The 27660-nt window shown below is 41.0% G+C and overlaps 1 protein-coding gene across 1 annotated transcript in view; it reads left to right on the forward strand.

Moving 5' to 3' along the window:
* Positions 1–787: 787 nt before the first annotated feature.
* NEK5 (NIMA related kinase 5) overlaps positions 788–27660 on the forward strand; it is a 58120-nt gene continuing 31247 nt past the window's right edge. The window contains exons 1-10 of the mRNA XM_047079197.1: positions 788–907; positions 8993–9089; positions 16096–16193; positions 17861–17944; positions 18035–18105; positions 19173–19259; positions 21214–21268; positions 23405–23605; positions 23685–23766; positions 25910–26043. Coding sequence (XP_046935153.1) covers positions 791–907; positions 8993–9089; positions 16096–16193; positions 17861–17944; positions 18035–18105; positions 19173–19259; positions 21214–21268; positions 23405–23605; positions 23685–23766; positions 25910–26043 — 1026 coding nt within the window. The 5' untranslated portion in view covers positions 788–790. The remainder of the gene's footprint in view (positions 908–8992; positions 9090–16095; positions 16194–17860; positions 17945–18034; positions 18106–19172; positions 19260–21213; positions 21269–23404; positions 23606–23684; positions 23767–25909; positions 26044–27660) is intronic.

The following is a 27660-nucleotide window of genomic DNA, read 5'->3' on the forward strand; positions in this document are numbered from 1 at the left end:
GTAATTTTCGAAACAAAAAGTGCAGTCAAGCCTTGATTTACACGCAGTTGCATTCCTCGAAAATTCAGTGTTTGTTAAAACTGCAAAAGAAAAAAAAATCTGTATTTACATGTAAAATGGAATTTGGTTCTAGCCGCAGGTAATTATAACCGGATTTTTCCACGCACCTGAATGTGTGTGGGGATTTGCTAAGGTTGTAAGGCCGCAGGATAATCCTTTAACTTCAGGACTGTTCCTCGCATCGCAGGACATTAGTATCTGAGGCCCAAGCCACTTCTAAATGCCAGAGTGCTTCTCCAACTCTGCCGAGAACAGGAAAACATCCACAAATTCCCAAGATGTCCCCTAGGGGGCAGCACGTCCCCGGTGAGAAGGGCCGAACTGTAAAACTGCGCGAGCCTTGAAGACATCCCTGCTTTATAGAGATTCCAAGACCCGAGGTGGTGTATCTTTGATTCTCAGAACAATCTTGCACATATGGGAATTGTTATTTCCATTTTAGGAATTGGGAAAGTGAAGTTTTCAGAGATTAAGTGACTTCCCCAAGATCACAACACCACACTGTATCAATGCTGAGTCTGACCTGAGATTCCAAAAAGCAGTTTCACTTTGGTTGTCTCCTGTGGCCACAAGGAAAGTTATTTGACTGTCTCGGTGAGGTTGGTAGGAAATTTTTAGCAAAATGAGTTCTTTTACGTTGTAGTGATCAATTTTGTGACTTTATGTTTATGAACAGTGTGTGATAAAATTTCATCGCTCTGGTTTCAGGAGCCACCGTGCATTCGAGACCATGGATAAATATGATGTGATTAAGGCCATTGGGGAAGGTGCCTTCGGGAAAGCTTTCTTGGCTAAAAGGACATCGGATAGCAAGCACTGTGTTATAAAGGAGATCGATTTTGCAAAGGTAAAGTGAAGAAGTTCACATTCCTGTTCATTTTCAGTATCACATTCAACTGGCTTTTAATTAGGTATGAAAAGGAAACACATTTTTTTTTTTTGCTTGTTTGTTTTCATAGTATGAACTTTAAGCCTCAGTTAACTGGTTTACTCAAACTCCTAAGTCCGTGGTCCAAACAGCAACCAATGATTTTATTAGAAAAAGGAAAGGAGAGGAGAGGCGTGGGGAGGGGAGGGAAAAAGAGGAAGAGAAAAATAAGATTAGAGCATCTGGCTCCTGTGGCACTTGAGGGTGGCCTGCAAGGCCTGTGAGATTTCTTCTGCTCTATTGCTTGACTTTTCTGTTTGGCCACAGGGTGGTCCTCTTCCTCTGGCTGTATCTCCATCATCGGGTCCCCTCCACAAAGACTCTTTCCCTAAACGTGCCAACTGAGGTAGCAACACACCCTCAATCGCTCCGTATTACACTGCCCCATTTTCTGAATGGCATTTATTTTTTTATTAAAAAAAATTTTTTTTTTAATGTTTATTTATTTTTGAGATAGAGAGAGACAGAGCATGAATGGCGGAGGGTCAGAGAGAGAGGGAGACAGAACCCAAAGCAGGCTCCAGGCTCTGAGCTGTCAGCACAGAGCCCGACGCGGGGCTCGAACTCACGGACAGCGAGATCATGACCTGAGCCGAAGTCGGACGCTCAACTGACTGAGCCACCCAGGCGCCCCTGAATGGCATTTATAATCAGGAATTACTTTGCTCACTTATTTCTTCATGCGTTTATTGTCTGTCTCCTTCAGCATGTAGGACAGTGCCTGGCACATGATAGGCGCTCAAAAACATTTATTGAATGCATTGAATGAATGGAGGAAAACAATGTACTTTTGTTAGCTTAACAATTTTGGAGACTAATGGAATATATTTCATTGAAAAGGAATCATTTTTGTGGAATTCCTCTCAGCATTTGTGTCACCCTCTCTAGTGATGTGTGCATTTCAAATGTTGGGACAACAATGCCCATCGCATGCTAGAATTAATTTTAAGGCAAGTGTTGTTGGTTGTCTTCTGGAGGATTTATGATTGAGGGTAGCAGAAGACCTTCCATACAAAATGTCTGCAAAATGGGGCTTCTGGTTGGCTCAGTTGCCCAATCGGTAAAGCATGTGACTATTATAAGTTCGAGCCCCACGTTGGGTGTAGAGATTACTTAAAAATAAAATCTTAAAAAAAAAAACAAAAGCAAAATCCCCAGATGTGTGCAAAATGGACTTCATAAGTTGCACAGTGTGAGCGTACTTAATGCCACTGAATTGCTCATTTAAAATGGTATATATGTTCTATATACTTTACCACAATTCTTAAAAGTTGCAAAGAAAAAAGGACTTCCCAAACTTACGTGAAAGCTCAGATGTAAGTTTGCTGTATGAAACTCAGGGGCGCCTGAGTGGCTCAGTCAGTTAAGCATCTGACTTCGGCTCAGGTCATGATCTCACAGTTAGTGGGTTCGAGCCCTGCGTCGGGCTCTGCGTTTACAGTGTGGAGCCTGCTTGGGATTCTCTCCCCCTCTCTCTGCCTCTCCTTGACTCATGCTTTCTCTCTCTCTCTCTCAAAATAAATAAACAAACGAAAGAAAGCAAGCTCTGGTGTAGATGGTTAGCCTCAGGGAGAATGCTTTATTTACCAATATAAGTCCCTTTTCATGGCTCCGGTGGCATACTTCTACAAGTGTCCTATTATTCTAGAGGCCTGTCAGAGTTTCCTTCTGCAACATTGTTCTGCTCACACTCTCTCGTTTATCTGACTGCTCTTTCTCAGGCCTCCCTGTTTCCTCATCCTCTATCTGTCCCAACCATCTGTTCTTTGCTGACACTCTTCTCTTTCCCTGGGCCATCGCCTCACTGCAGACCTCACCAGGTTGCAGGCCACACTTACAACTCTGTCTCCAATGCTGATACCTTCCAGCACCCTGGTTCTGCATTTCATCTGCTCTGTGCCACACTGTGCTCATGACATTAGTGTCCTTGTGATACCGAGGCTCAAGACTGAGGAGTCATCTCTGAGTTTTTTCTCTCTCCACATCCAATTACTTGCTAAATACCGTTGGCTCTTTCTCTCCCTCGAGTTTGTCTTACCCCTTTCACCAATTCCCTGGGTTACCCAGTAGCTTTGTCACGGCTCCAGCAACATTTTGATAATGCTCCAGTCATGTCCACAGACCTTCCCATAGACAGAAGTCATAAAGGAAAAGATGGCTAGATGCATTGTCATCTTTGACTGCGTAAAAACATCAAACTTCTGTATGACAAAACCCACCACGAATAAATTCAAAGTTGACAGAATGCCAAAAATATTTGCCAAGTATTGACCTAACGGTGCTAGCCTTTTGTAAATGAATAAAAAGAAAAAAACCCATAACTGAAGAAGTAATCATACTTACTCCTTAGTAAACTAAGAAATAGAAGTCAAACAATTTCACTCTTTGCGTATACGTTTGGGAAGGATTAGAAGGAATTTGAAAGTGGAGGAAGTGGGCACTGTCTCCCTCTACTGGGAGGAAGGTAAATTGGTATCACAATGAAGAGAACTCTGTGTATCAAAGCCTTGGAAGGATCCATGCTGTGTTTGTATTATAGGTCCGCAATATGTTGTGATGATGAAAACAAAATCAGGCCACCAGCACTTGTGTGTATGTGTGTGTGTGTGCGTATGTACTGTTAATGTTACACACACACACTAACTGATTATTGCTGAGTGATGGGATTTTACCCCCACCATTCCTTTCTGCAGTGTCAGAATTTTAAAATTTTTTTAACGTTTATTTGTTTTTGAGAGGGGAGGGGCATGCATGGGGGAGGGGCAGAGAGAGAGAGGGAGACACAGAATCCGAAACAGGCTCCAGGCTCTGAGCTGTCAGCATAGAGCCCAACACAGGGCTCGAACTTGGTTGGGAACAGGGAGATCATGACCTAGGCTGAAGTCAGATGCTCAACCGACTGAGCCACCCAGGTGCCCCATGAATTGTATTATTTGTATAAGCAGGAAAGCTGTCTTCATTTTGAATTTTTTTAATGTTATTTATTTTTGAGAGGGAGAGAGAGAGACAGAGTATGAGCAGGGGAGGGGCAGAGAGGAAGACGAAGACACAGAATCTGAATCAGGCTTCAGGCTCTGAGCTCTCAGCATAGAACCCGGCATGGGGCTCAAACTCACAGGCCATGAGATCATGACCTAAGCCAAAGTCGGTTGCTTAACCTACTGAGCCACCTGGGCGTCCCTTCAAAAAGGAAAGGAAAAAAGTATACATCCTAGGATCTAGTACATCTGCTTCTGGGGGTTTATTCAAAGGGAAATCTTCAGAGATGTACAGTTAGAAAGCAACTTAAATGTCCAACAGCTGGGGATTGGTTACATAATTTAGGAAAAACAAAGCAATTCTTAGAAATCATGTTGTAGGTGAAATATTGACATGAGAAATGTCATGGCTTCTGCTTATTGGGAAAACAGTATGTGCACAATAAGGCAATCTTTGTAAAAATACATATTATCTCTCTCTCCGTCTCAGTATTTATACACACACACATATATTCACATATGTAAAAGGAAGATGTCCTAGATTGCTATCATGTAGGTGGAATGTGGGATTATACTGTACTTTTATATTCTTTCACTCTTCAGATTAGTTTTGACACTCTCGCTGATTTGTTCCCACATTCCATGTCCAGCATCCCTCCCCCGCATGCAAACCCTTTGCACCCTAGCCTCGGTGCTCACCCATGGGGCTCTTTCTTTCAAGAAAGTCTTTGCCCATCTCTAAGCATCAAGATCCCACTTGTTTAGGGCTGAGCTCTAGGAAACCTTCCAGGACCTTCCGACTCAAAATAATCTCTCTCTGTAAACTCCATAGCTTTTTATCCATCATGTTGTTATGTGCTGATTGCCTTTTACTCTGATGTGCTTTGGCTGGTTTGTGTGTGCGTCTATGCCTTCTCCCCCTTATTAGACTGTGTTTTCTGTGCAGGCAGAATCCAGGCTTTATTCATCTTGGTATTCCACACAGCACTGGTAGGTGTTCAGTACGTTGTTATTGCATAAATAATTCAATTGATAGATACTTTCAGGCCTTCTAATTCTACTGTTAAGCTGGTACATACTTAGGGATTATAACACCATTTTAATTCTAAGTAAAGAAGGAACTATTTGGGAGGTGAACCCTCTTTAACAATGTATATTAATGCAGTTCATAGCATCTCTCCCATTCTTTAGTATACATAATAAAAAATTGACCATATTTTTCTAATACAGAACTGATTTTCTTTCATCCTTTTTCTCATGAACCACCCCGGTATCCATGCCATCACTAGGGAGAATGTTATGTTAGGCCTCATCCTTCTTGCTTTTTCGTATGTCTTTCTGTTATTAAATTTGCCTAGCAATGCCTGTGTCCCAGTATTAGCATGTATTACTTCTTTCTCCCTTTTCTACCCTAATGTAGTTTTTCATCACTTCTCAGCTAAAGAAATCTATGTTTCTTTTCACATCTCCAATGCCTCTCCACACAGTAAACTCTAAACGCCAGAACGTGAATTGCTCATTTTCTTATAGGTACCAAAAATCTAATATTTTTTCTCTTATCATCCTACTATTACCAAGCATATTATTTTGTTTCTTTTTTTTTTTTTTTTTTTTTTTAAAGTAAGCTCTATACCCAAGGTGGGGCTTGAACTCCTGAGATCAACCCTGAGGTCAAGAGTCGCATGCTTTCTTAACTGAGCCGGCCAGCCGCATTATTCTTTTGATTCTTGCTTCCAAATATGTGTTGTATATTTTCTTGATTATAAAATTAAAATGTTCATTGTAGAAATTTTTGAAAAGAACCGAAGGGGAAATTAAGACCACTTAGAGGAAAATAAAAATCTTTTATAACCTTTCTCTTAATCACTATTAACATTATGGTGAATTTCTCTCCAGGCTATTTTAATTTTTTTTTTAGAGATTATTTATCTCTAAAATGATAAAATGTGAGCTGGGGGAGACAGAAGGAAAGAGAGAATCCCAAGCAGCCTCTGAGCTGTCAGCACACAGCCTGATGCAGGGCTCAAACTCACAAACCCAGAGACCATGTCCTGAGCTGAAATCAAAAGTTGGATGCCTAACCAACTGAGCCACCCAGGCACCCCATCTCTGGGCTATTTTTTTTTTATTTTTAAAAATGTTTTTATTTATTTTTGAGAGACATAGACAGAGCACAAGTAGGGGGGTGGGGTACAGAGAGAGAGGGAGACACACAGTGCGAAGAAACCTCCAGGTTCCAAGCTGTCAGCACAGAACCTGATGCCGGGCTCAAACCCACAAACCGTGAGCTCATGACCTGCGCCAAAATCAAGAGTCACGTGCTTATCTGAGCCACCCAGGCTCCCCTAATATGAGTCATTTTTATTAAACAGACTATGTATGTGTGTTTACCTATATGTGCATTAAATAAAAAGGTTTAGCCTGGGTGGCTCAGTCAGTTAAGTGTCTGGCTCTTGGTTTCTGCGCAGGTCATGATCTCACAGTTCATGAGTTCAAGTCCTGCATCAGGCTCTGCACTGATGTTGTGGAGCCTGCCTGGGATTCTCTTTCTCTCTCTCTCTCTCTCTCTCTCTCTCTCTCTCTCTCTCTCCTGTGTACTCTGTCAAAATAAATAAATAAACTTAAAAAAATAAAATTAAAAGATTTATAGAAAGGTTTAGCAATTAACAGCAATTACTCCTACGGCATAAGAATTCGTGGAATGAGTGGGGTTGTGGACAAGGGGAAGTTTCATTTCCATTGTGCTCACTTCTGTCTGGCTTCAGATATTTTTTAAACTCACAAGTGTGTATTATGATAGTAATTAAAACACTAATAATGAGAGTGCCTGCTCAGTCAGTTGAGAGTTGGGCTCTTGGTTTCGGCTCAGGTGATGATCTTGCGGTTTTGTGGGTTCAAGCCCCTCATCGGGCTCTGTGCTGACAGTGCAGAGCCTGCCTGGGATTCTCTCTCTCTCTCTTGCTCTCTCTGCCCCTCCCCCACTCGCACTGTCTCTGTCTCTCTCAAAATAAACAAAATCAACTTAAAAACTAAAAGAAATAAAAAACTAATAGTAAAACATGGTGATGAAGGTTGTCATAGGAGAATGCTGAAGCACGTTTCTGATTATTTTCTTTGGATAAATTTCTGGAAGAATTACTAAGTCAGACCCTGGAGCATTTTTAAAGTCTCTTAGTACATCTTATAACACCTCCTTCCCAGAAAAATTTTACCAGTTCATATACTTAACACCAGAAGTCTATGAGTGCCGTTTTGCTGCTGTTTGGATAACCCCGTGTACTAAAATTCTTTTTGTCTTTGACCATGTTTTTGATGAGACATGCATGATATCAAGTTTTGTTTTCATCCTTGCTCTTTTGATTATGGAGTGAGGTTGAATATTTTCTTTTCTCTTTATCAGTCATTTTTGTTTAGTTTTTGTGAGTTTCCCATTCGTGTATTTTGCCCTATTTCTATTGGCAGATTTGCCTTTCTTTTCTTGTTAATTTGCCGGGACTCCTTTATATATTGTAAATACAGAACTATTTGTCACATACATTGCCAATATTTTTACCTAACCATCAAAATGCAGTGACCTACCTGCATTTGCCTTTTGATTTTGTGTATAATGTTCTTTTGAAAAATAGCAGTTAAAGTAGTTGAGTAGCCAAGTCTATCAACCTGGTAAGAATACTTCAGTTTCTTTTTTTTTTTATGTTTATTTATTTGGAGGGGGGGAGAGAGAGAGAGCGGGAAAGGGGCAGAGAGAGAGGGTGAGAGAGAATCCCAAGCAGGCTTCACGCTGTCAGTGCAGAGCCCAACACGGGGCTCAAACCCACGAACCACGGGATTACCTGTGCTGAAGTCGGATGCTTAACCAACTGAGCCACCCAGGTGCCCCAGTTCCTTTTGTTTTTGAAGCTCATTTGCACCAGCTGTGCAGTTTAATTGGGGTGGAAGGAACTGAAGCTGAGAAGATTCAAAGGCCTTGCTGAAGGGCACACAGGTAGGAGGCAGTCAGGCTGGGATCGAGAACGTTAATTTTTACAAAATCCTTAAATCTCAACGAGGATGAGAAATTTGGGAACTCCCACATCAAGTGTGGGCCAGTGTCGAAGAACATTACAGAGGGAGCAGTGGAGAGGAACCGGGGACCTTCAGAGGCCAGAAGCCAGGGTGGAAATGACAGGGTGGAAATGATGGCAAAATGTTGAGAAGGAGGAAGTGGAGGTGAAAGCGAAGGGTGGCCGCTGCCGCTGACACCAACACTATCGAAAAATACTGGTCAGTAGATGATATATTGAATAGTAAGAAAGTACATCAAATCAGAAATGAAGTCACAAGAGACAGTTTTTATTTGCAAGTGAAAAATGTTGTCATCTTAACATAGAATTTTACTGGTCTGATTGATGTGATATATGACCTTCTTCTTAAGATTTTATTTGATTCTTCTCAGTAGTGATTGCTGCTGGAACATTGCATTTTTATAAAGAATGTCATTGCTGCTGAAAGATAAATATTCCAATAAGTTTCCTCTAGATGCCTGAATAATTAACACAATGCCACCAATGCAACTGAACCTTTTTTTTTTTTAATGTTTATTTATTTTTGAGATGGAAAGAGACAGAGCACAAGCAGGGGAGGGGCAGAGAGAGAGGGAGACACAGAACCTGAAGCAGGCTCCAGGCTCTGAGCGGTCAGCACTGAGCCCGACGCGGGGCTCGAACCCATGAACCGTGAGGTCATGACCTGAGCTGAAGTAGGACTCTCAACCGACTGAGCCTCTCAGGCGCCCCACAACTGAACCTTTAAGACAGCACACCTTCACCAGAAATATTTATTTTCTTGTTTACGATTGTCATAAACCATTGGTTAGATACAGATCTGCTCTAATTCTAGGGATGTCGTTTCCTGCCACTGTAGATCAGTTTCAGAAGTGGCATTAGGAGCCAGTGAAATTCTGAAGAATTTCAGATGACAGTGAGCAGAAAGCATGTTCTCGAAAGCAAATTATCTCTACAGACTATTCTCTCTTAATATACTTTAGATGCCCACCCAAGAAAAAGAAGCATCAACGAAAGAAGTAGTTCTCCTGGCAAAGATGAAGCATCCCAACATCGTAACCTTCTTCAGTTCGTTTCAAGGTTTGACTTTCTAATGTGCTTCCAGGGTTTTAATAAAGTGTAGTCACGTAGACATCTATAAGGGATACGTTCCTGGGAACCGTGCATAAATTAGGTTTCGTAAACAGACTCGTTTTCCCATTTACTTAAATGGTCATTTGAGACATTGACTTTACTTCTTCTCTAGTGAGTTTTCGTAGACGACTTTTCCAAGTTTGCTCAAGTTTTCCTACCTGTCCTTAATTCTTACCGTCTCAAGTAGTTAATGATTGGTATGCTAATAACTCCTAGATTGTGGCCTCCAGTAATACACATGTATGTCTCACAATGCACGTTGGCTGTGAGTGGGCAGGGTCTTAAGTCTGGGGGCCAGGTGATGGAGCCACCCAGGTACGGAGCACGCTGTTCTCCTGAGCCAGAGAAAAGGGCAAAACACAGGGTCCACCACGCCATCTCCGTCAGAGCCCTGCTAGGATGTGGCCTGTTTCTCACGATCGTTCTGAGCTCACGGTCTTGTTGGCACAGCAGTCCCGATAACATGGTGACGAGGAGGGGATATCCTGCCTCTGAGAGTCCTTGCATGCGCTGGGGCAACAGGTGGGCTGTCCAGTCCTCTTACAGAGAGGCGGCGAACAGCCACGCACCGTGGCCAAGCAAACAGCCCAAGCAGAGGGGGAGAAGCTTTAAGGAAGCAATTCCCTTCCTGTGGATGCCTGAATACAACATCTCTTCTGCCTTCATCCACCACTTGGCTCCAGAGGTAAAAATACAAAACACAACATGAAAGGAGCGTTGGTCAAAGACCACTCACTCACTTAACAAAGTTTTATTGAGTGCCCTCGATGCCAGGCGTTGTTCTGAGAGCCAGGAATATAACAGTGAACAAAACAGGCATAAGGTCCTGTCCTCACGGGGCCTCCATTCTAGGGGGAAGAGACAGACAATAAACACATATCCTGTATGTCAGGTGTGTGTAAGGCTCACACGGTTCACCGTGGAGCATCCCCGTGCCAGCCCCCAGCACTGGGGTGGGTGCTTCAGTTCACACGTGCTGAGTAGTTAATGGAGCAGGAATGTTACCTAGATGCCTTCAAGCACCCTCAGGGGGTGTAAACATCAGTAAATAAATATACATAGCCCCTACTGTTTGAGCTTTTACACTGTGTAGGGCACTGTGTTTCTTACAATTTTTTAAATATTTATTATTTTTAAAGGGGGGAGGGCAGAGAGAGAGGGAATCCAAAGCAGAATCCAGGCTCTGAGCTGTCAGCCCAGAGCCCGACGTGGGGCTCAAACTCACAGACCGTGAGATCATGACCTGAGCCGCAGTCGGACGCTCAACGGACTGAGCCACCCAGGTGCCCCAAGAAAGGTATTTTTTTTTTATTTTTAAAAAATTTTTTATTTATTTTTGAGAGAGAGAGACAGATAGACTGTGAGCAGGGGAGGGGCAGAGAGAGAGGGAGACACAGAATCTGAAGCAGGCTCCAGGCTCTGAGCTTGTCAGCACAGAGCCTGACGCGGGGCCCTAACCTACGAACCGTGAGATCATGACCTGAGCGGAAGTCGGACGCTCAACTGACTGAGCCACCCAGGTGCCCCATGTTTCTTACAAATTCAAACCTCTGCATTCAGTGTGGCCCTCTTCAACTCCTGGGTATGAACAGGGTTCTTCTGAGCTCTACTTGGGACTTGAGCAGTACATCTGAGCAGGGAGTTGGGTTATTTTGAACAACTTCTAAGGGGCAGCCACTGAATAAGTGCCCTACATTTCTATTCATCGATTCCTAACAAGCCAGAAGACAATCTTTTCCTCATTCCTCGGGTTATTGCTGTTACTTCCTCTGTCTGGCTAACGCTCACGCTCAGGCCTTCTCTGAGATCACAGTTCCCGTCAGAGCCCCCTTCCTGACCTTGCACCGCACCTCTGCACTTGTGTGTGTGTGTGTGTGTGTGTGTGTGTGTGTGTGTGTGTGTGTGTGTGTTTACAGGTATGAATTGGTGTAAGATAGTCCCTGTAAGACAGATCTATTGAATCCTTTTCTCAGCACTGGATCCTCAGCATCTAACACATAGTAGGTGCTTAATATACAATTGCTGAATGAGTACATGGACTGGACCACTTTCACAGAGTGGAATATGTCTTTATGCAAGGTAGATATTTGAGGACCGTTGACATAGATACTGTTTTAAAATCAGAGGTCATTTGCACAGCAGAAATGACCTCTACTGAGTCTGTTTATATTGTAAGCTTAAACTTTCTTATGGCAGCTTTATTTTTTGTTTTTGAAGTGTGTGTTTAGGAAAACTAGAGCAATGAGGACAATGGGTTTGCCTGCAGGTTGTTGGGACTTGAAACATGGAGCTTATCTGAAAGCCACAGAACCCTTTGTAGCCCGGGACAGCTCAGAGTCAAGATAAAGCCTTTGTTTACCCTCAACAGCTTGTCTCTGAACAGAACCATGGCTCTAGTTCAGTAAATGTTTATCTATAAAAAGTATGAAGTTTTTGTAAGTTTGAAACAACATATGAATAATAAGGCGATGTAGTGAGATTTTTCCTGAAGCTAAGTTAATTCCATTTAAATTCTTTCAGTAAATATTTATCGAGTGCCTGTTATATGCTAGGCATGTTCTAAGTTTTAGGGATCATCAGTGAACAAAATTGGCCAGTGTCCCCCACACTGTTGTTTACACACTGTTGCTGTGTAACAGAACAAGTGACCACAAATTCAGTGGCTTGAACCAACACCCATTTATCTTTTCCTAACCTCTCTAGATCACAGGTCTGGGTTTGGTTCTCTGGATTCTCCGCTCAGGGTCTCTCTCTCCACTGGGTCTGCTGTCTCATTGGAGGCTCAGCATTCTCTTTCATGCTTATTCACGGTGCTGGCAGAATTCATCTACTTCACTGGGGTGGGTATGGGCTTCCAGAGGCCAGCTGCCCTTTTGTAGGCCTTCTCTCCCTTGGAATCTCTCACTTCCTCTGTCTCTGACCTCTAGACTTAGATTTGGATGGATGCTGTGTTTAGGTCAAGCCCACCGGTAAAATCTCCTTTTCTATTAACTCAAAGTCAACTGACTTCAGTTATATCAGCAAGATCCCCTTCGCTGTATGACATGACATAACCATGGGAGTGATAGCCCATCGTATTTACAGGTTGTACCCTCACTCTGGGGGAGGGAGTCCACAAGGTGTGTGCACTGGGGCCATCTTAGAATTCTGCCTGCTATCGACTGTGGAGTTTTATAGGCCCAGGGGAAAGGGTGGGGAGGGTTGGACAATAAATGTTAACTTAATTAATAAGCACATTGTGTCGTATACTAGAAGGTGATAAGTGCTGTGGCAAAAGAAAATAGGGTGAGGCAGGAGTGAGGAAACAAGTTAGAATAGGGCAGTCATTTGAGCAAAGACTTGAAGAGCCATGCTAAACTCTGGGGAAGAGTTTCCTAGGACAGGGCAACAGCCACTGCAAAGGCAGGAGGCAAGAGCAGGCCTGATGGGTTAAAGGATTGGCCAGGAGGCTTTGGGGAGAGGCAATCTGCTATGGGCCCTGAGCATCTCACACGCGCTTGCTGGGTGTGCCAGGAACGCAGAGCCCTGACCGCTGTCTACCCAGCTACATATTGTGTTTGTAGTGAGCGACACTGACGGATGAGACATTTCCCCCGAGGTAGAGCTGGCTTGTTCACTGCTCACTAAAATGCCGCAGATTCCTCAAGGTCAGTGTTCCTTTCCTGTAACGTGGCCCACTGCAGTGCATGTGCTTGTCTAGGCTCACATGTTGTACCTCCGTGGAGTTTGGGGGACACAGAGAACGAGCACTCACGTGAAGCTCTGACTCCTGCTTTTGCCAAGAGTAATAAAGTCCTTTGCCTCTGGCCCAGGAGTCGCATGTCCCGGCATCCGTGAAATAGTCACAGGCTTGTAAATAGTACAGAATCTCATACCTGGCACGGAGCCCACTGGGAAGTCAGTGTGAGTAGAGTACAATGAGCAAGGGAGAATAGCAGGAGGTATTTTTATTCTTTAGGCCGATTCTGTGTCCCTCCTTGATGTGGGGTGCTAAAATGCTTTTATTTATGGAATGATGGTGGTAATGGATGATATTTCATCAAATCTAGAGGCCATTAGTTACAAGATACACCATTCTGTGCTAATTACAAGAAACAATACTGTCAATTAGACTATAACACAGTGCTTTTTTATCACTATTTTGTATTTAATGTGTACTAAAAGAGCCTTTTTAGACTTATTTACTTTCTATTACTCTTGTGCATACATAAAAAGGCAACTATAAGCAAATTAAATTGGTTAAGGTGTAAAAGTTATGCAGGCGGCATAATAACACCAAGACTGCTGGGCCCCCAGCAACCGATTAGAAGATGCCAATGTCTGTAAGATGCAATCCTAACTTTTTAAAAGTGAAGTTTAGAATGAATTAATTACAGCAGTTGTTTTTTAAGTGTTGGAATTTGACAACAGAAAAGTTGCTTAATGTCAGTCCCTATTATTAGTGTCCCTAAATAGTTTTGAAAGGTCAATGACCCATGAGCTCTATAGTTCCAGAAGTTGCTGCCCTACAGTATGTCTTGTACTTCCTTTTTAGAGGAACCTTTTCCTCTTCTCTGCATTTTCAAATATTCTTTAAGACTAAATACAGTCTTAATGTTTGCAGAAAGGGACCTCTGTCACCTCTGCTCTGAGCACCTCCAAACGCTTGCTCACGTGGCATATAATCTGCTGTATTATCGTGCCAGTGTATTGCATTCTTTATTTCCATCAATGGGATTGGAGGCCGTGAGAACAAAATCCTTTCTCATACCTCTTCCCCCTCCTACCGTGCTTATTCTTCTTAAACAGATGGAAAATTTGAGAACATAAATGATATTTCCAGACAGTTCTAACCCCATTTAAATATGAAATTAACAGTAGCTAGTGGGGAGGCAATGGATATTTAGAGCCAAATGATGCTCATTGACCCAAATAGTTTTTTTTAAGATGGCTCAGCCATGATTACTTCTGAACCAGCCAATTAATTTCTTTCACGGAAAGCCAGTGTAAGGCTGAGTGAATTGTAGGTTGGTGGAAAGTGAGTAAAATGGAACCCTTTGTCCTTAGCTTTCCTGACTTTGTTCCGTGGTTTTGAGATTGTCATCCCTTCATCACTATGGCAGCCCTTTCAATGACTCAGCTATGAGAAACAGTAGCTCTCCTAAAAGTAATATGTTCCTGAAAATAACTGATCCCTAGGTGATTAGGGTGTGTCAGGAAATACCTTCTTAAGACCCTCGTAGACTCCCCAAGTCTGTCCTCCCTCGACTGGCTCTTGTCCCCTTTTCCCTCCAGGGCACAGACTCTCACTTAGCTCTTCTCACGTGTACTCACTGATTTGCCATCCATGCCTTGTGCAGGAAGGATGGCTTATTTACCTTTTATTCCCAGCACCGCATTCCTTGGCATGTCCTCGGTAAAAGTCTGTGGATGAATGAATGGACCTGTCCCATTTGAGGAGGGAGGTGGACATTGAAGTGTTATGTGAAAGGAGCACTGAGTTTGTGAATTAGGTGCAACCACAACCGAGGGCAGATGCTGTCAGGATGCTCGCGGCCACTTTAAAGTTGGTTTAAGCTACTTGGAAGAGAGAGGTAGCAAATGGTAGCTGTTTGGCAAGAGATTCTGGCATTTAGTGGATGTTCAGTCACTACAGGGCAAAACACTAGGGAGATTCACCCCTGATTTTGTGCCATGTTTCTGTGTTCCTTACATGTGTTTATGAAACCACTTACCCAAACTTGATTAAGCCCCTTCCATGTGCCTTCTACTGTGCTAGGTGCAGGGAATACAGAAGAGCAGAGTGTGGGCTCTGTCTGCAGGGAACCCACAAAATAGCAGGAGACGTGAATAACTGAGTAGGAGCCGTTTCCTAACAGGAGCCCCATTGGCAGCTGGCTGGTTAAGGGGAAAGGCTGGTTAAGCAGGAAATCATACAAACGTGTTTAATTTTCATCTATAAATGCACAATCACTTGCCAAACTTTTGACATAAGACCGAGGCCTCATCTTTGATTATGCGTTCATTGCATAGAGTTCTGAATATTCTTACGTAGGTGACTCTCCTCCATTTCTTTTTAGAGCTTTTTAAAGCTTTCTTTTTAAAGCTCCAATCTTTTTAAAGCTTTCTTGGTTATTTTCCACTTGTCTTATCCAACGTTTAGGTCGATGGCATTTTTTTTTTTTAAAGCTACTCACTTTTATTGAGTTCTCCACAGTGTTCAACATAGGTTTTGTAGAAATAATCACATCTGTCTTTTTCCATTCGTATTTCATCAGTTCATGCAATAATTGTAATAACAAGTATAATTGGCCTAAGCAGATTTGGGAATGCACACGATGATCTTGGTGAGAATTAGTGGGAACAGAAGTAGCTGAGCAGGCTAGAGAGGCCAGTAGCCACGAGTGGAAACCCTGAGTGGGCAGCAGGAATGGAGAATGCCCATTACTCTAGAAAGTAGGTCAGGCAGGGGTCAATTGAGAAGAGTGCGTATTGTTCTCAACAACATAGCTGAGTAAGTGCCATATAAATAAAAGGTTATACTCAAGTTCAAAGGTCTATTAATTCTTCCTGGGGTTTTGGTTAAGATTCCCGGCTGCTATTTTACAGCAGATTTCTCACGTCTTGCAGGAATGTGTTAATAACAATTGTTAACATTTATGGAACTCTCTTTATATGCGGGCATTGTTCTAAGCATCTGACATGGATTAACTTGTTTAACCTTTATGACAGTCCTGAGAGGAGTTTCTATATTATTATCTCCACCTTACAGATGAGATAATGACGCACAGAGAAATTTAAATAACTTGCCCGGAGTCACAGAGCTAAGAAATGTTAAGTGGTGAAGTGGGATGAGAACCCAGTCCATCATGATTCTACAGCCAGAGTTTTTAACAATTGTATACTGCATTTTTCTGTTATATTCTCCATCTTCGGGAACATGAAAGGTAATGAATGATGCCTTTTCTTACAGAGAACAATAGGCTGTTTATTGTGATGGAGTATTGTGACGGAGGGGATCTCATGAAAAGGATCCATAGACAACGGGGAGTGTTATTTAGCGAAGATCAGGTAAAAACACCTCCATTTTGCCTTTTAATTTGTATGAGGGGCAATTAGATTTATAGTGCTGTAAGTAATAGGCCATATTTATATACAGCATCATTGCTGGTAGAGAAAATTTAAGTCATAAAACTGTGTATCAATATTCTTGATAGATTTAGTCCAGAGCATGTTTGCAATTGAACTGAAATTGAATCTCTTTTTGAGAGTGAACTTTGAGAAACGATAGTGTATTTTTGGACAATCTCATGTAGGATGCCCTTGAGATAAATCTTCCTGGCTAAAAAAAATGTGAATGTGGATGTTCCTCAGCCATTTCAAATGTGACATATTTATAGCTTTACTCTTCTTCCTTTTACCATTTAGTATGCTGTTTTAAAATAGCTATCCCACTTTGCTAGGGAGCATGGAAGGCCTTCGTGGCAATTGGCTATTTAGTTTCATTGATTATGAAGAAAGAGGAGAGAAAAGGTGAAGAATAATGGCCTCAATTCACATTCCCTCTTTGCACAAACACATTTTTCTTCCATACTCGGAGCTTTCTCTGGAACCCTCCTGGGAGTTGTACTCATGAAGGAGACAGCAAGTATGTGTGTGTAGAAGGGACTCTGAATCGGGCCCGTGTGATGGATAAGGCAGGCCACTGCCTGGAGCCGTGCACAGGAATGGCCTGCCATCTTTCTTTCGGCCATTTGTTTCTTTGTTCTGTTTTACCATGTAAGAGCCTCATGCCCATGTCATTTTCTACGGCACACAATAGAATAGTTTGAATAGACAGATGATTCAGGAATCAGGATCTCTAAAGTTTGCAAATTTAATCACGCATTCTTCCTATGTTCATTTACATTTTATATTAAATTCCGTATTTGTAGAAACCCTCCTTTCTTCCTATCCAGGTATTATTTTGCTTCATTTGATAAAAATACTTTTCTCTACAAAATTTTGAACTACATTTCCCTGTGTTGGAAAAGAATGAAAATTACAACTGAATCTTAGCATCTGGAGTATAGCTTTTTTTCCTTTTGTTTTTCTTTTTCTGTGTAAACTGGCACCCAAAGAACCAATGAAATTTTAGAATAGTTTAAGGAAATCTTTACAGGCCTAGAACACATTTTTAGAAAGAGGCTCATGGCCAGCTAAGAGAAAATAAAATCAAGACTAAGAAAGGAAATTAAGTTTTAAAAGGAAGATATTTGTTGTTTTTATATTAGATACATATTTATTGATAATTCATTAAAGTTGTTAACAACCTCACAGATTCTCTGCCTCTTCTGCTTTCCCTCTCTGCCCTGGGCACCCTCTTTCCACTGAAAAGGAAACACTCATGGCACCAGGGTTATCAGGAAATGCTGCTTATCTACTGTCCTTGTGCAGTTAGCAGACCAGTGTTAAGAAAAAAGAAAATCATGAACTGCCTCCCTCTCTCCCCTGCTTCTACTTATCTTTTTCTGTACTTTTTCTGTACTTTGATACCAGTGCATTCAAATTGCCTTTTGCAACCTCCATTTTTCTAGCTATAAAAAGAGAATAATGTGATAAGATGGTATTTCTAGTAGTTTCATTCATATAAGTTCGGACACACAAATGTGTCATTTCTCTCTTTTTGTACATTATCATGAAGACATTTCAATGACCACCAGACCACTGACCAGTTTCGTTTAATGTTCCCTCTACAGATTCTGAGTTGGTTTGTACAGATTTCTCTAGGACTAAAATATATTCACGACAGGAAGATCTTACACAGGGACATAAAAGCACAGGTAAGAGTTCAGAGAGAAGATCAAGACAGAAACCGATCTTGTTGTTTTCTTGAAATATCTCCCACAACATAGCATTCTCTCTATTTATAGAACATTTTTCTTAGCAAGAATGGAATGGTTGCAAAGCTCGGGGACTTCGGGATAGCAAGAGTTCTGAACAAGTAAGTGCTTTTAAAAATCCTTTTTCTTTCTATTCATAACAGCCAAAATATGTATTTTTAGGTATCATGAATTAAGATATTAAAAGCTTGGTTTCCAGATAATTTGAGATAACTATTTCTATAAATGCCTTAAGTCATTCAGATGATACTTGGTCTGAGATTAAAATTTCCAAGATAAATCTCGGTATAATACAATGATGGTGGCAGTATTGTGTAGTGTGAGATAAGCTTATCACAGGAGATGTGACTGAATACGCACAAAGCTAGTGCATTTAGTGAAACAGGCAAATTCACACGTGCTCTGGGGAATGTATCGATGCAACTGCTTTGGAAGACAATTTAGTGGTAATAAGTATCAAGAGATTTTTAATCATTCTATTCCTGGGAATAGGAATAATTTAAATGCCTTATAATTGGGAAATAGGTAAATTTTATAAAACACGGCATAAGCGTGGACCTGAATATTATGTAGCCATTTATATTTATGATTTTGAAGACTTCTTGATGACATGGGAACAAACTTTGTCATATGAAGGCAAAAAATGGAATTCTGAATTTTAAATACTCTGTGATCACAGTCATATGAAAAATATGCCTGGAAAAAAGATGAGAAGGAAATATATCCAAATTTTAAATAATAGCTGTTTTGGGGTAGTGAGATTCTGGGTAATTTTTTTCTTCTTTATTCACTTTCATGTTTTCCAAATTTTAAGCCATGAGATTGCATTACTTTGGTAATTGGAAAGGGGGAATTCTTTCTGCATCTAAGAGTTTTATAATATAACAATCGTACTTCTTTGTGGAGTCTTTGAGCCATAAATTTGTTTTATGTGTTGATTTGGGGGAGGTAAATTATAAACTTAAAAATCAACTAACTTTAAAAAAAATCAACTAACTTTATTATTCTTGTTATTAGTATGCAATATGTTTGCTTTATTTCAGTATGTGCATTCATCAAATTTTGTGTTATTCATTTTTATACTTTTTTTCTTGCATGTCTGTGTCTTAAGCCTTTTCTTACTCCAGTAATAAACTGTGTTGTTTTATTATTTAATATGATTTGCTAGTTCCATGGAACTTGCTAGAACTTGTATTGGAACACCTTACTACCTGTCCCCAGAGATCTGTCAGAATAAACCCTACAACAATAAAACGTGAGTTACCGACTATTGGTTTGAAAGTCTCAGTACTAACGCTGGTAGGTTCTCTCTTTCTTATGGTACTTATGTAATTGCATTTTCTTCATGTGTGAAATGGGGACCCCAGTGACTATCTTGACCACTTCACTTAAAAATACAGGTGATAAAAGGAATATTGAAAATTGCAGTCACTGTGATGTCCGTCTTTCTATTTGCTCTTCATACCTTCTAAACGCTATTTAGCCAAATTCAGGAAAGTGTTGTGGATGGGTCAGATAGAAGGCAGGGAGGTCTGGTGGCAGAGCCCCGTCACCAACTCGACCAAGTCGGTTAACCTCTGTGGGCCTCAGTTCCCCTAGCAGTAACAGAGAGTGTGGGCCAGGTAATTGTTAAGATATCTTCCAGCTTTAAAACCCAGCTAGTTTTATGAATACGATACTAAGCCCGCTGTTCAGGAGTAATATTGATATACGCAGTAGGAAAAGGTGAACATGAGGTAGTTTTTACTTCTATGTAAGAAGGGGAAAAAAAATCCACTTTTCAAAGCTGGCTGCCAGATGAACTTGTTGGCTTATCAGGAAGACTGAGTTCCTTCTGGGAGTTAATTTTCCATTTGTTTAGGAAAATCCCCAAGAGATGTTTGGCTGTTTGACTTTGCAAGAGATAAGTGGAGGGCAAAGCCCAGATGGCAGAGATTTCTAAAAAAGAATAGTAAACATTTCTCTGCATAGAAAAACAGGCTTTTTTTTTTTTAATAGCCTCTAATACCAAGAGGGGGTTTGGCCTCAAGTTAAGCGGCAAGGCAGCTGGTGCAACCTGGGTGGGAGGGCAGACTCTCCCGAGAAGAGCCCTGGGTCAGCAGCATTGTTTTGTTTCCTTGTACTGCTTTTTAAGAATTTGAATCAACATTTAAGTAAACTGATTTGGTGCTTCTGATAATTGGAAATCTTAGCAAAAATCAGCTGGGTACCCCGCTTTAGCTCAGAAAACCAGTCCCTGGTTCACCATAGTCCACACCACAAACAGGGTGGTGTAAGACTTGTAATTGTTCCCATCCGGCCCGGTGGCTGCATTCCCTGTTGGACCACCCTGGCTATAGGGGGCGCTCTGGGACAGGGGAGGCTGTGGACCTACAGATGACCCGGTGAAGACAAAATTCTGTGTGATCGTAGCAAGTGGGGCCAGTGAGTTTCTAGAAACTCTTAGAAAAATGCTAGGAAACAGCTGGAAGTTGTTTCCTACCTGTTCTATAATCATCACCCTTCATTTCCTCAAGCCTTTGGGATGTCTTTCTCGGCTCCTGCTGCACACAGAGGAAGTATTGCTAAGCAGTGGAACCCTTTTCCTCCCTGTACTGAATCCTTGTTTTCACTTTTTTTTCACTTCTCATTATGTTTTCTTCAGTTTTTTAAGATTTAATGATGCTTTTTGTTCTATAAAGTAGCTCCTTATTAAACCAATCATATATAAGTACTAAAGAGCAAGTCTCCAGTCATGTATTGTTAGCACATTTTTCAGTTTATGGAGTGCCAACTGCTGTGTCCTTACTTAGTAGAACTTTGGTTCTGTCAATAGCCTGGAGTAGAATATACCTTTGTAAATCAACCCGATTTTCCCCTTTGAATCAAAACAAATCTGTGTTTGAGTCCTGCCTTCTTCCTCTGAATTGTTCAAAATCCCATACATACACACATTTTCTCTGAGCACATGAAGCTGAAGTAAACCCTGAGCCCTCGGATTGTAGCAAAGTTTGTGTATCTTTTCTCTGCTGGGATTCTGACAAACTACATATTGTTTTAATTTTACCTCTTAGGACTAAGAATAGATAACGTATCTGAACGCATTTGTAAAAGAAAACTGGTCAACCTATAAAATTGTAAAGATACACAAATACAAAGCACTGTAAGGATAAAGGCTTTAATTCAGAATTATGGATATTTCTTGGCATGTGAACTCTTGTCTTCCCCAGGGATATTTGGTCTCTTGGCTGTGTCTTATATGAGCTTTGCACACTCAAGCATCCGGTGAGTATATTAATTGTCAAATTAATCTTGAATTATTGAAACTGTGTAAGTGAAATTAACTTTTGAGAGGAAAAAGGTTAATGTTTGGAGTTACTAGATTGTTAAAAATTATATGGACAAGATGTTAAGACGAATGGTCGACCTATATATACTGACATGGAAAGATGTCCAACTTAAATATCCAGGTTAGAGAATAGTGTACATAGAATATTTTCATTAAGGGGCGCCTGGGTGGCTCAGTCGGTTAAGCGGCCGACTTCGGCTCAGGTCATGATCTCGCGGTCCGTGGGTTCAAGCCCCGCGTCGGGCTCTGTGCTGACAGCTCAGAGCCTGGAGCCTGTTTCAGATTCTGTGTCTCCCTCTTTCTCTGACCCTCCACTGTTCATGCTCTCTCTCTCTGTGTCTCAAAAATAAATAAATGTTAAAAAAAATTAAAAAAAAAAAAGAATATTTTCATTAAAAATAAATCATGTGAGGGCCACCTGGGTGGCTCATTTGATTAAGTGTCCGACTCTTGATTTCAGCTCCGGTCATGATCTCACGGTTTGTGAGTCTGAGCCCCACATGGGGCTCTGTGCTGGCAGTGTGCAGTCGGCTTGGGATTCTCCCTCTCCCTCTCTCTGCCCTGCTCACCTGCGCTTGTGCTCTCTCTCTCAAAATAAATAAACGTAAAAAGTTAATTGTTAAAAAAATAAAAATAAATACATTGTGTGCGAATATAATCAGCAAAGGGGAAAGGTGCATGGGGTGAAGTCTATAGGAAACCAAGCACAAGCTTCTAAGAGCCTCTCCCAATGGAGTCACACAGGATACGCTAATTTCTCCAGCAACATGTTGTGACAGCACATGTGACGTGTTAGCAACCAGAGAAGCTCTTTAGAGACCCAGTGCCCAAGGTTTTTATGTGGCACTGGTCATGTAGGCACCCTATATCTGGCATATACTAAGCTTCCAGAGTCCCAGGAAGAAAGCAGGTGTTCAGCGTAAACCATATTATTTGCACAAGTGGTATAGGCAAAGAAAGCCACTCTGAATATTTAGAGAGTGGTGGGAACTCTCCTGCAATGTGAGGTCCTAGATGCCAGCCAAGGTGCAATATAGTAAGCAGGTTCTTCTAAGGAGAGCAGTCCTTAACCTGCTGTGTTAACTCTTTTCTGCTGTTATTACTGTTATTATTAATTATTACTATTATTGGCAATGGCCACACAGCTAGTAGGGGCCTGATCAAAACCGGATCTTTACAGCCACCCCAGGCTGCTGAGCATTATTACTATGTGTAAATAACCAATGACTTCACAAAATGGAAGGTTTTCTGGTTCATGAGGAATTTTTGAGGAAATGTTTATGTCATATTAATTTAGAAAGCAAGATGTAAAATTTCATGTTATTATGACCTCAACTCTGTAAACATTATTTTACTTTTTCTTTCTTTCTTTTCTTTTTTTTTTAACGTAAGCTCTATGCCCAACATGGGGCTTCAACTCACAACCCCGCACTGAGCCAGGCAGGCGCCCCAATAAACATTATTTTGAAAAAGACTAGAAGGAAATATACCGCTGGCCGGGAAAATCATATGTACTTGCCCTCTTTGTAGCTTCCTATACCTTCTCGTTTTTTAGAATGAATAAATATTATTTTGATAATAAGGAAAAATTAAAACTAAAAAAACCTTGTTTTATGTAACATGACATCACATTGGGTAACTACCTATAATACCTACTCATGAAGTATTAGTTGATGACAACAATTTAGGCTGGACTATTGTGCTTCCAAATGAAGCTTTAAAACATTGTTTTTTGTTTTTGCATTTTTTTTTTTTGAGATTCAAATTCCACTTTGTTTATTTAAAAAGTCCGGATTGGGCAAAGGCAAAGGGACTGCTTTCACAAGGGCCCCTCAGCCGGAAAAGGGAAGGGCGGTCAGTTCTAGCACCCCCAGTTCTGGAGTGCAGGAATCTGAGGGCGACAGGCAGAGGGCCCCACCCCAAGTGTGAGAGTGTGTTCCTGCAGTGTGCCCGCCGATGGGGGCACAGGTGGTGAGCACCTGCTGGAAACTCTGTTTTGTTTCTTAGTATTACTTTACATGCAAGTACTGAATTCTTCTCTGACTTAGGATCGTTATTCCTTGTCCTTCCAGTTTGAGGGTAACAACTTACACCAGCTGGTTCTGAAGATTTGTCAAGCACATTTTGCCCCAATATCCCCGAGGTTTTCCCATGACCTGCAGGCCTTGATATCTCAGCTCTTCGAAGTATCTCCCCGAGATCGGCCATCTATTAATTCCATTTTGAAAAGGCCATTTTTAGAGAATCTTATTGCCAGATACTTGACTCCTGAGGTGAGCTCTGAGGTGATTCTGTGTGGGTTTTGACAGAGATTTTGGTTAGCAAGTCCTTGACACATGTGTTTCATCTTAGGTCATGCACGAGGAATTCAATCACAGCATCACTCATAAAGCAAGATCATTGGCTTCTCAACCTCCAGGGAAGAGGATCCAAGGTAAGAACGATTTGACCGTGTGATCAAAACATCTGTCTTATGTGCATCTCACACAGCGAGTTGGGATATATGGCTGGCAACATTAGTACGGAAATTCCACCAAATACACCGAATATGGATGTTTAAAGAATATGAGTAGTGGAAGCAGGAGAAAAATCATCTTGTTGAATGGTGACTAATGGTGGTGTCTGTATATCTAGCCGACACATGATCTCGATGACTTATGTCCTCTCTTCTCATTAGTTAGAAACTTCAAGAAGCAGTGGATTTACGAATAAAGAGACACTTGAAGAAGTAGAATCCTGGGGTGCCTGGGCGGTGCAGTCAGTTAAGCGTCTGACTCTTGATCTTGGCTTACGTCATGATCTCACAGTTTGTGAGTTCGAACCCCACACCGGGCTGGCTGTATGCTGATGGTGTAAAGCCTGCCTGAGATTCTGTCTCTCCTCCTTTCTGCCCCTCCCCAGCATGTTCTCTCTCTCTCTCTCTCTCTCTCTCTCTCTCTCAAAATAAATAAATAAGTTTAAAAAAATTAAAAAAAAAAAAAAAAGAAATAGAATCCTAACCTAACTTTTGCATAGGAAAGAGACAGTAAGAGAAGGTTCACAGACAGGCCTGGGACAATGAGATGAAGCTTATTTTTTAAAAACAGAGAGGATAGACTGGCGATTCGGAATTCTCTTGCAAAGGCCCCTTAGAGCTGAAGTTAGTACCTCAGACATAATTGGTAATAGTGTGATCTTTATTATATGACCCCTGAAGGAAGCAGGTAATACTTTATGGTCATGATCAATAGAAAAACAATTTTAGTGGTGGTTTCAGGAGTCAGCTGATGATGTGCTCTGTGCATGTGTGTGTGTGTGTGTGTGTGTGTGTGAGAGAGAGAGAGAGAGAGAGAGAGAGAGAGAAAGACATTAAAGAAGACAAAATTACTAATGTCACTGATGTTGTGAAATAAGAGCAGCATAGACTTAGTCATAACCAAATGTCTGAACTGAAAGGGTGAAGAGGAGGAGAAAATCTCCCCAAGGAGTCAGGGAAATCTATCTACTGTGATAGAGAAACTGAACTTGAGGAAAGTTGTCAAGGGAAGAAGAGTGAATGAGTCCCTCTGCCATGTGTAATTTGGTCTGGTATAGTTATGTGTGGGCCTAGATTGAGGACATTTCAAAAGTGGATAAGTGGAGGGTGAGAAAAAGCATGCTGTACATTTCTAATATAAGAAAGAAAGGAAAACAGGAAAAAAGCCTGATGGTGACAAACACAGACATGTTAGAAACCTGCTCATACACTGAAAACAACAATGTGGCATGAGTGATGTGGCCTATAACCCAAGCTGTGATGACTATATGTAATTACTTGTACATATCTGATTATTACTTGTACATGTCTGATTATTGTACATATCTGGTTATTACTTGTACATATCTGATGCATGCTGTCTCTGTAAATGTTAGCATTAATCCCTAATTTTTTAAAAGTAGTGTTATATATTACTAGAAATATGTGAAGGAACCCTGGATAGAATGGTTTTCTCTGTTCAAAGAAAAAGCATGGTGTGGGGCGCCTGGGTGGCTCAGTCACTTAAGCGTCCAACTCTTTTTTTTTTTTTTTTTCCAACGTTTATTTATTTTTGGGACAGAGAGAGACAAAGCATGAACGGGGGAGGGGCAGAGAGAGAGGGAGACATAGAATCGGAAACAGGCTCCAGGCTCTGAGCCATCAGCCCAGAGCCCGACGCGGGGCTCGAACTCACGGACCGCAAGATCGTGACCTGACTGAAGTCGGACGCTTAACCGACTGCGCCACCCAGGCGCCCCAAGCGTCCAACTCTTAATCTGGGCTCAGGTCGTGATCTCACAGTTCGTGGGACCGAGCCCTGTGTCGGGCTCTGCACTGACAGCGTGGAGCCTGCTTGGGATCCTCTCTCCCTTCCTGTGCCTCTCTCTCTCAAAATAAATAAGCATTTTTTTAAATGCATGGTGGTTTTCCATCAGCACTTCTCCCACTGGGTCTAAATATCTCTGGCTAAAGTGGCTTACTGTGTTACGGTATGTCCCTTATGTTTATACTCTCACAAGCATCGATACTAAAATGCGAACATTTTAAAGAAATTGAAGTTGTTTTATTTTGGTTAAATAAGATTCTAAAATACAGAAAGCGAGATTCCAGGCAAAGTGCCTACCAAGATCAAGGATATCAGTGCCTGTTAAAAGGAAGGAAATATTACATAGAAATGAATGGAGACCACCAGCTGGAGCCCAGAAGCCCATAGCCGTAAGTCGTACTAAACCCTTTCTCTAGTTTGTTAGCAGGTAGCGTGTTCTATGGATCTACTTGCACATGTTGGTGAAGTACAAGCTCATTACTTTGGAGCCTCCTTATTTTGTACTTTCAGTAAAATCATTCTGTGATGAGCATTCAAGTGGTATCTCATTAGATAACTTCTAGTTATTATATTTTTAAAAACAATGCTGTAATTTCTTATAAGTAGTCTATGTACTAGTTTTAGTTTTCCTTTTACAACTCAAAAATCTTTAATTTATTTAAAGAAATAGCATTTTTCTATATAAAACAAGTGAGTAGCATAACTGCAGAAAACATTATGCTTTTTTTTTTTTTTCTTTAAAGTAGGCTCCATGCCTGCGTGGAGCCCAGTGCAGGGCTTGAACTCATGACCCTGAGATCAAGACCTGACCCGGGATCAAGAGTCAGATGCATTACCAACTGAGCCACCCAGGAGCCCCAGACATATGCATTTCGTTCTCTTAATTCTAACGTGTTATTTATAATTGAGAAACTTTTATTATATAATCAGTGATTTTTTTCCTAGAGATTCTTTATGCTTATTTATCTGAATCCACATTAGCAGAGCATTGAATCTCTTAGTTGATGCTAGTGAAATGCTTCTGGTATAGAAATGATTAAATGGCTATTGTCTTTTAGTTGAAGAATTGTATTTTTAAAGGAGGCTTATGGTATAATTAGAGGACCATTTGGAAATACGTTTACTCAGGTTTACTTGCTATATAGACATTTTAGAAAATGTGTGGTTTATAGGTAGATTTTGAAACTGTTTATTAAATTATTGTTCTTCATTTGATAGACCGTGGTTTAACTTCATTAAAGAAATTTAAAAGTCGGGGCACCTGGCTGTCTCAGTCGGAAAAACACGTGACTCTTGATCTCAGAGTAATGAGTTCAAGCCCCACGTTGGGTGTGGAGATTACTACAAAAATAAACAAATAAACTTAAAAAAAGAAATTTAAAAGTATGTTGTGATTTAGAATACTCTGTAGCAGACTCCTAGGAGAGAGAAAACATCTAAAAGATTCAAGGATGAAGTTAGGAGAACAAGTTGATGTTTTTCTAATCAATCCATTGAAGGTTTCTGCTAATGCCATGGAATGAGTGGGTCTCCACAGGGACCACCTGTGGTGTTCTCATTACCATTTGGGGTTTTAGACAAAACCCTAAAGAAGCTGTTAATTTTCTTCCAATACGTGTCTCTATTTCTAGACCTTTTTCAACAAGTCATTAGTAGGACCTTGTTTGGGGTTATATATATAGGTAAAATTGCAAAACTAAGAAACATAAGTCATACTTTAAAAGATTTTTAAAATGAATACATAATTTATGTTTAGACTAATAAACCAGATTTTATACACTTATTTTAATATCTAAATAAAACCATATGAAGTTGCCATTTTTTGTATGTTAAAAATTGTCCAATATCTACAATTCGATGTGGTTCAATTACCATATATATGAACCACACAGCATTAAAAAGAACAGAGGAGATAGTGTGTTACTTCTTCACAGTGAGGAAATTTCAGTTTAAACCATTTGTTTGGGTATTTATATTTCCAGCTACCAGTTCTAGTCCTTTCCAAT

Source organism: Lynx rufus, unplaced genomic scaffold, assembly GCF_022079265.1.
Source record: "Lynx rufus isolate CCGP_SWC_20201006 ecotype Redwood Valley unplaced genomic scaffold, mLynRuf1.p SCAF_1, whole genome shotgun sequence".
In the NCBI taxonomy this organism is placed as follows: Eukaryota; Metazoa; Chordata; class Mammalia; order Carnivora; family Felidae; genus Lynx; species Lynx rufus.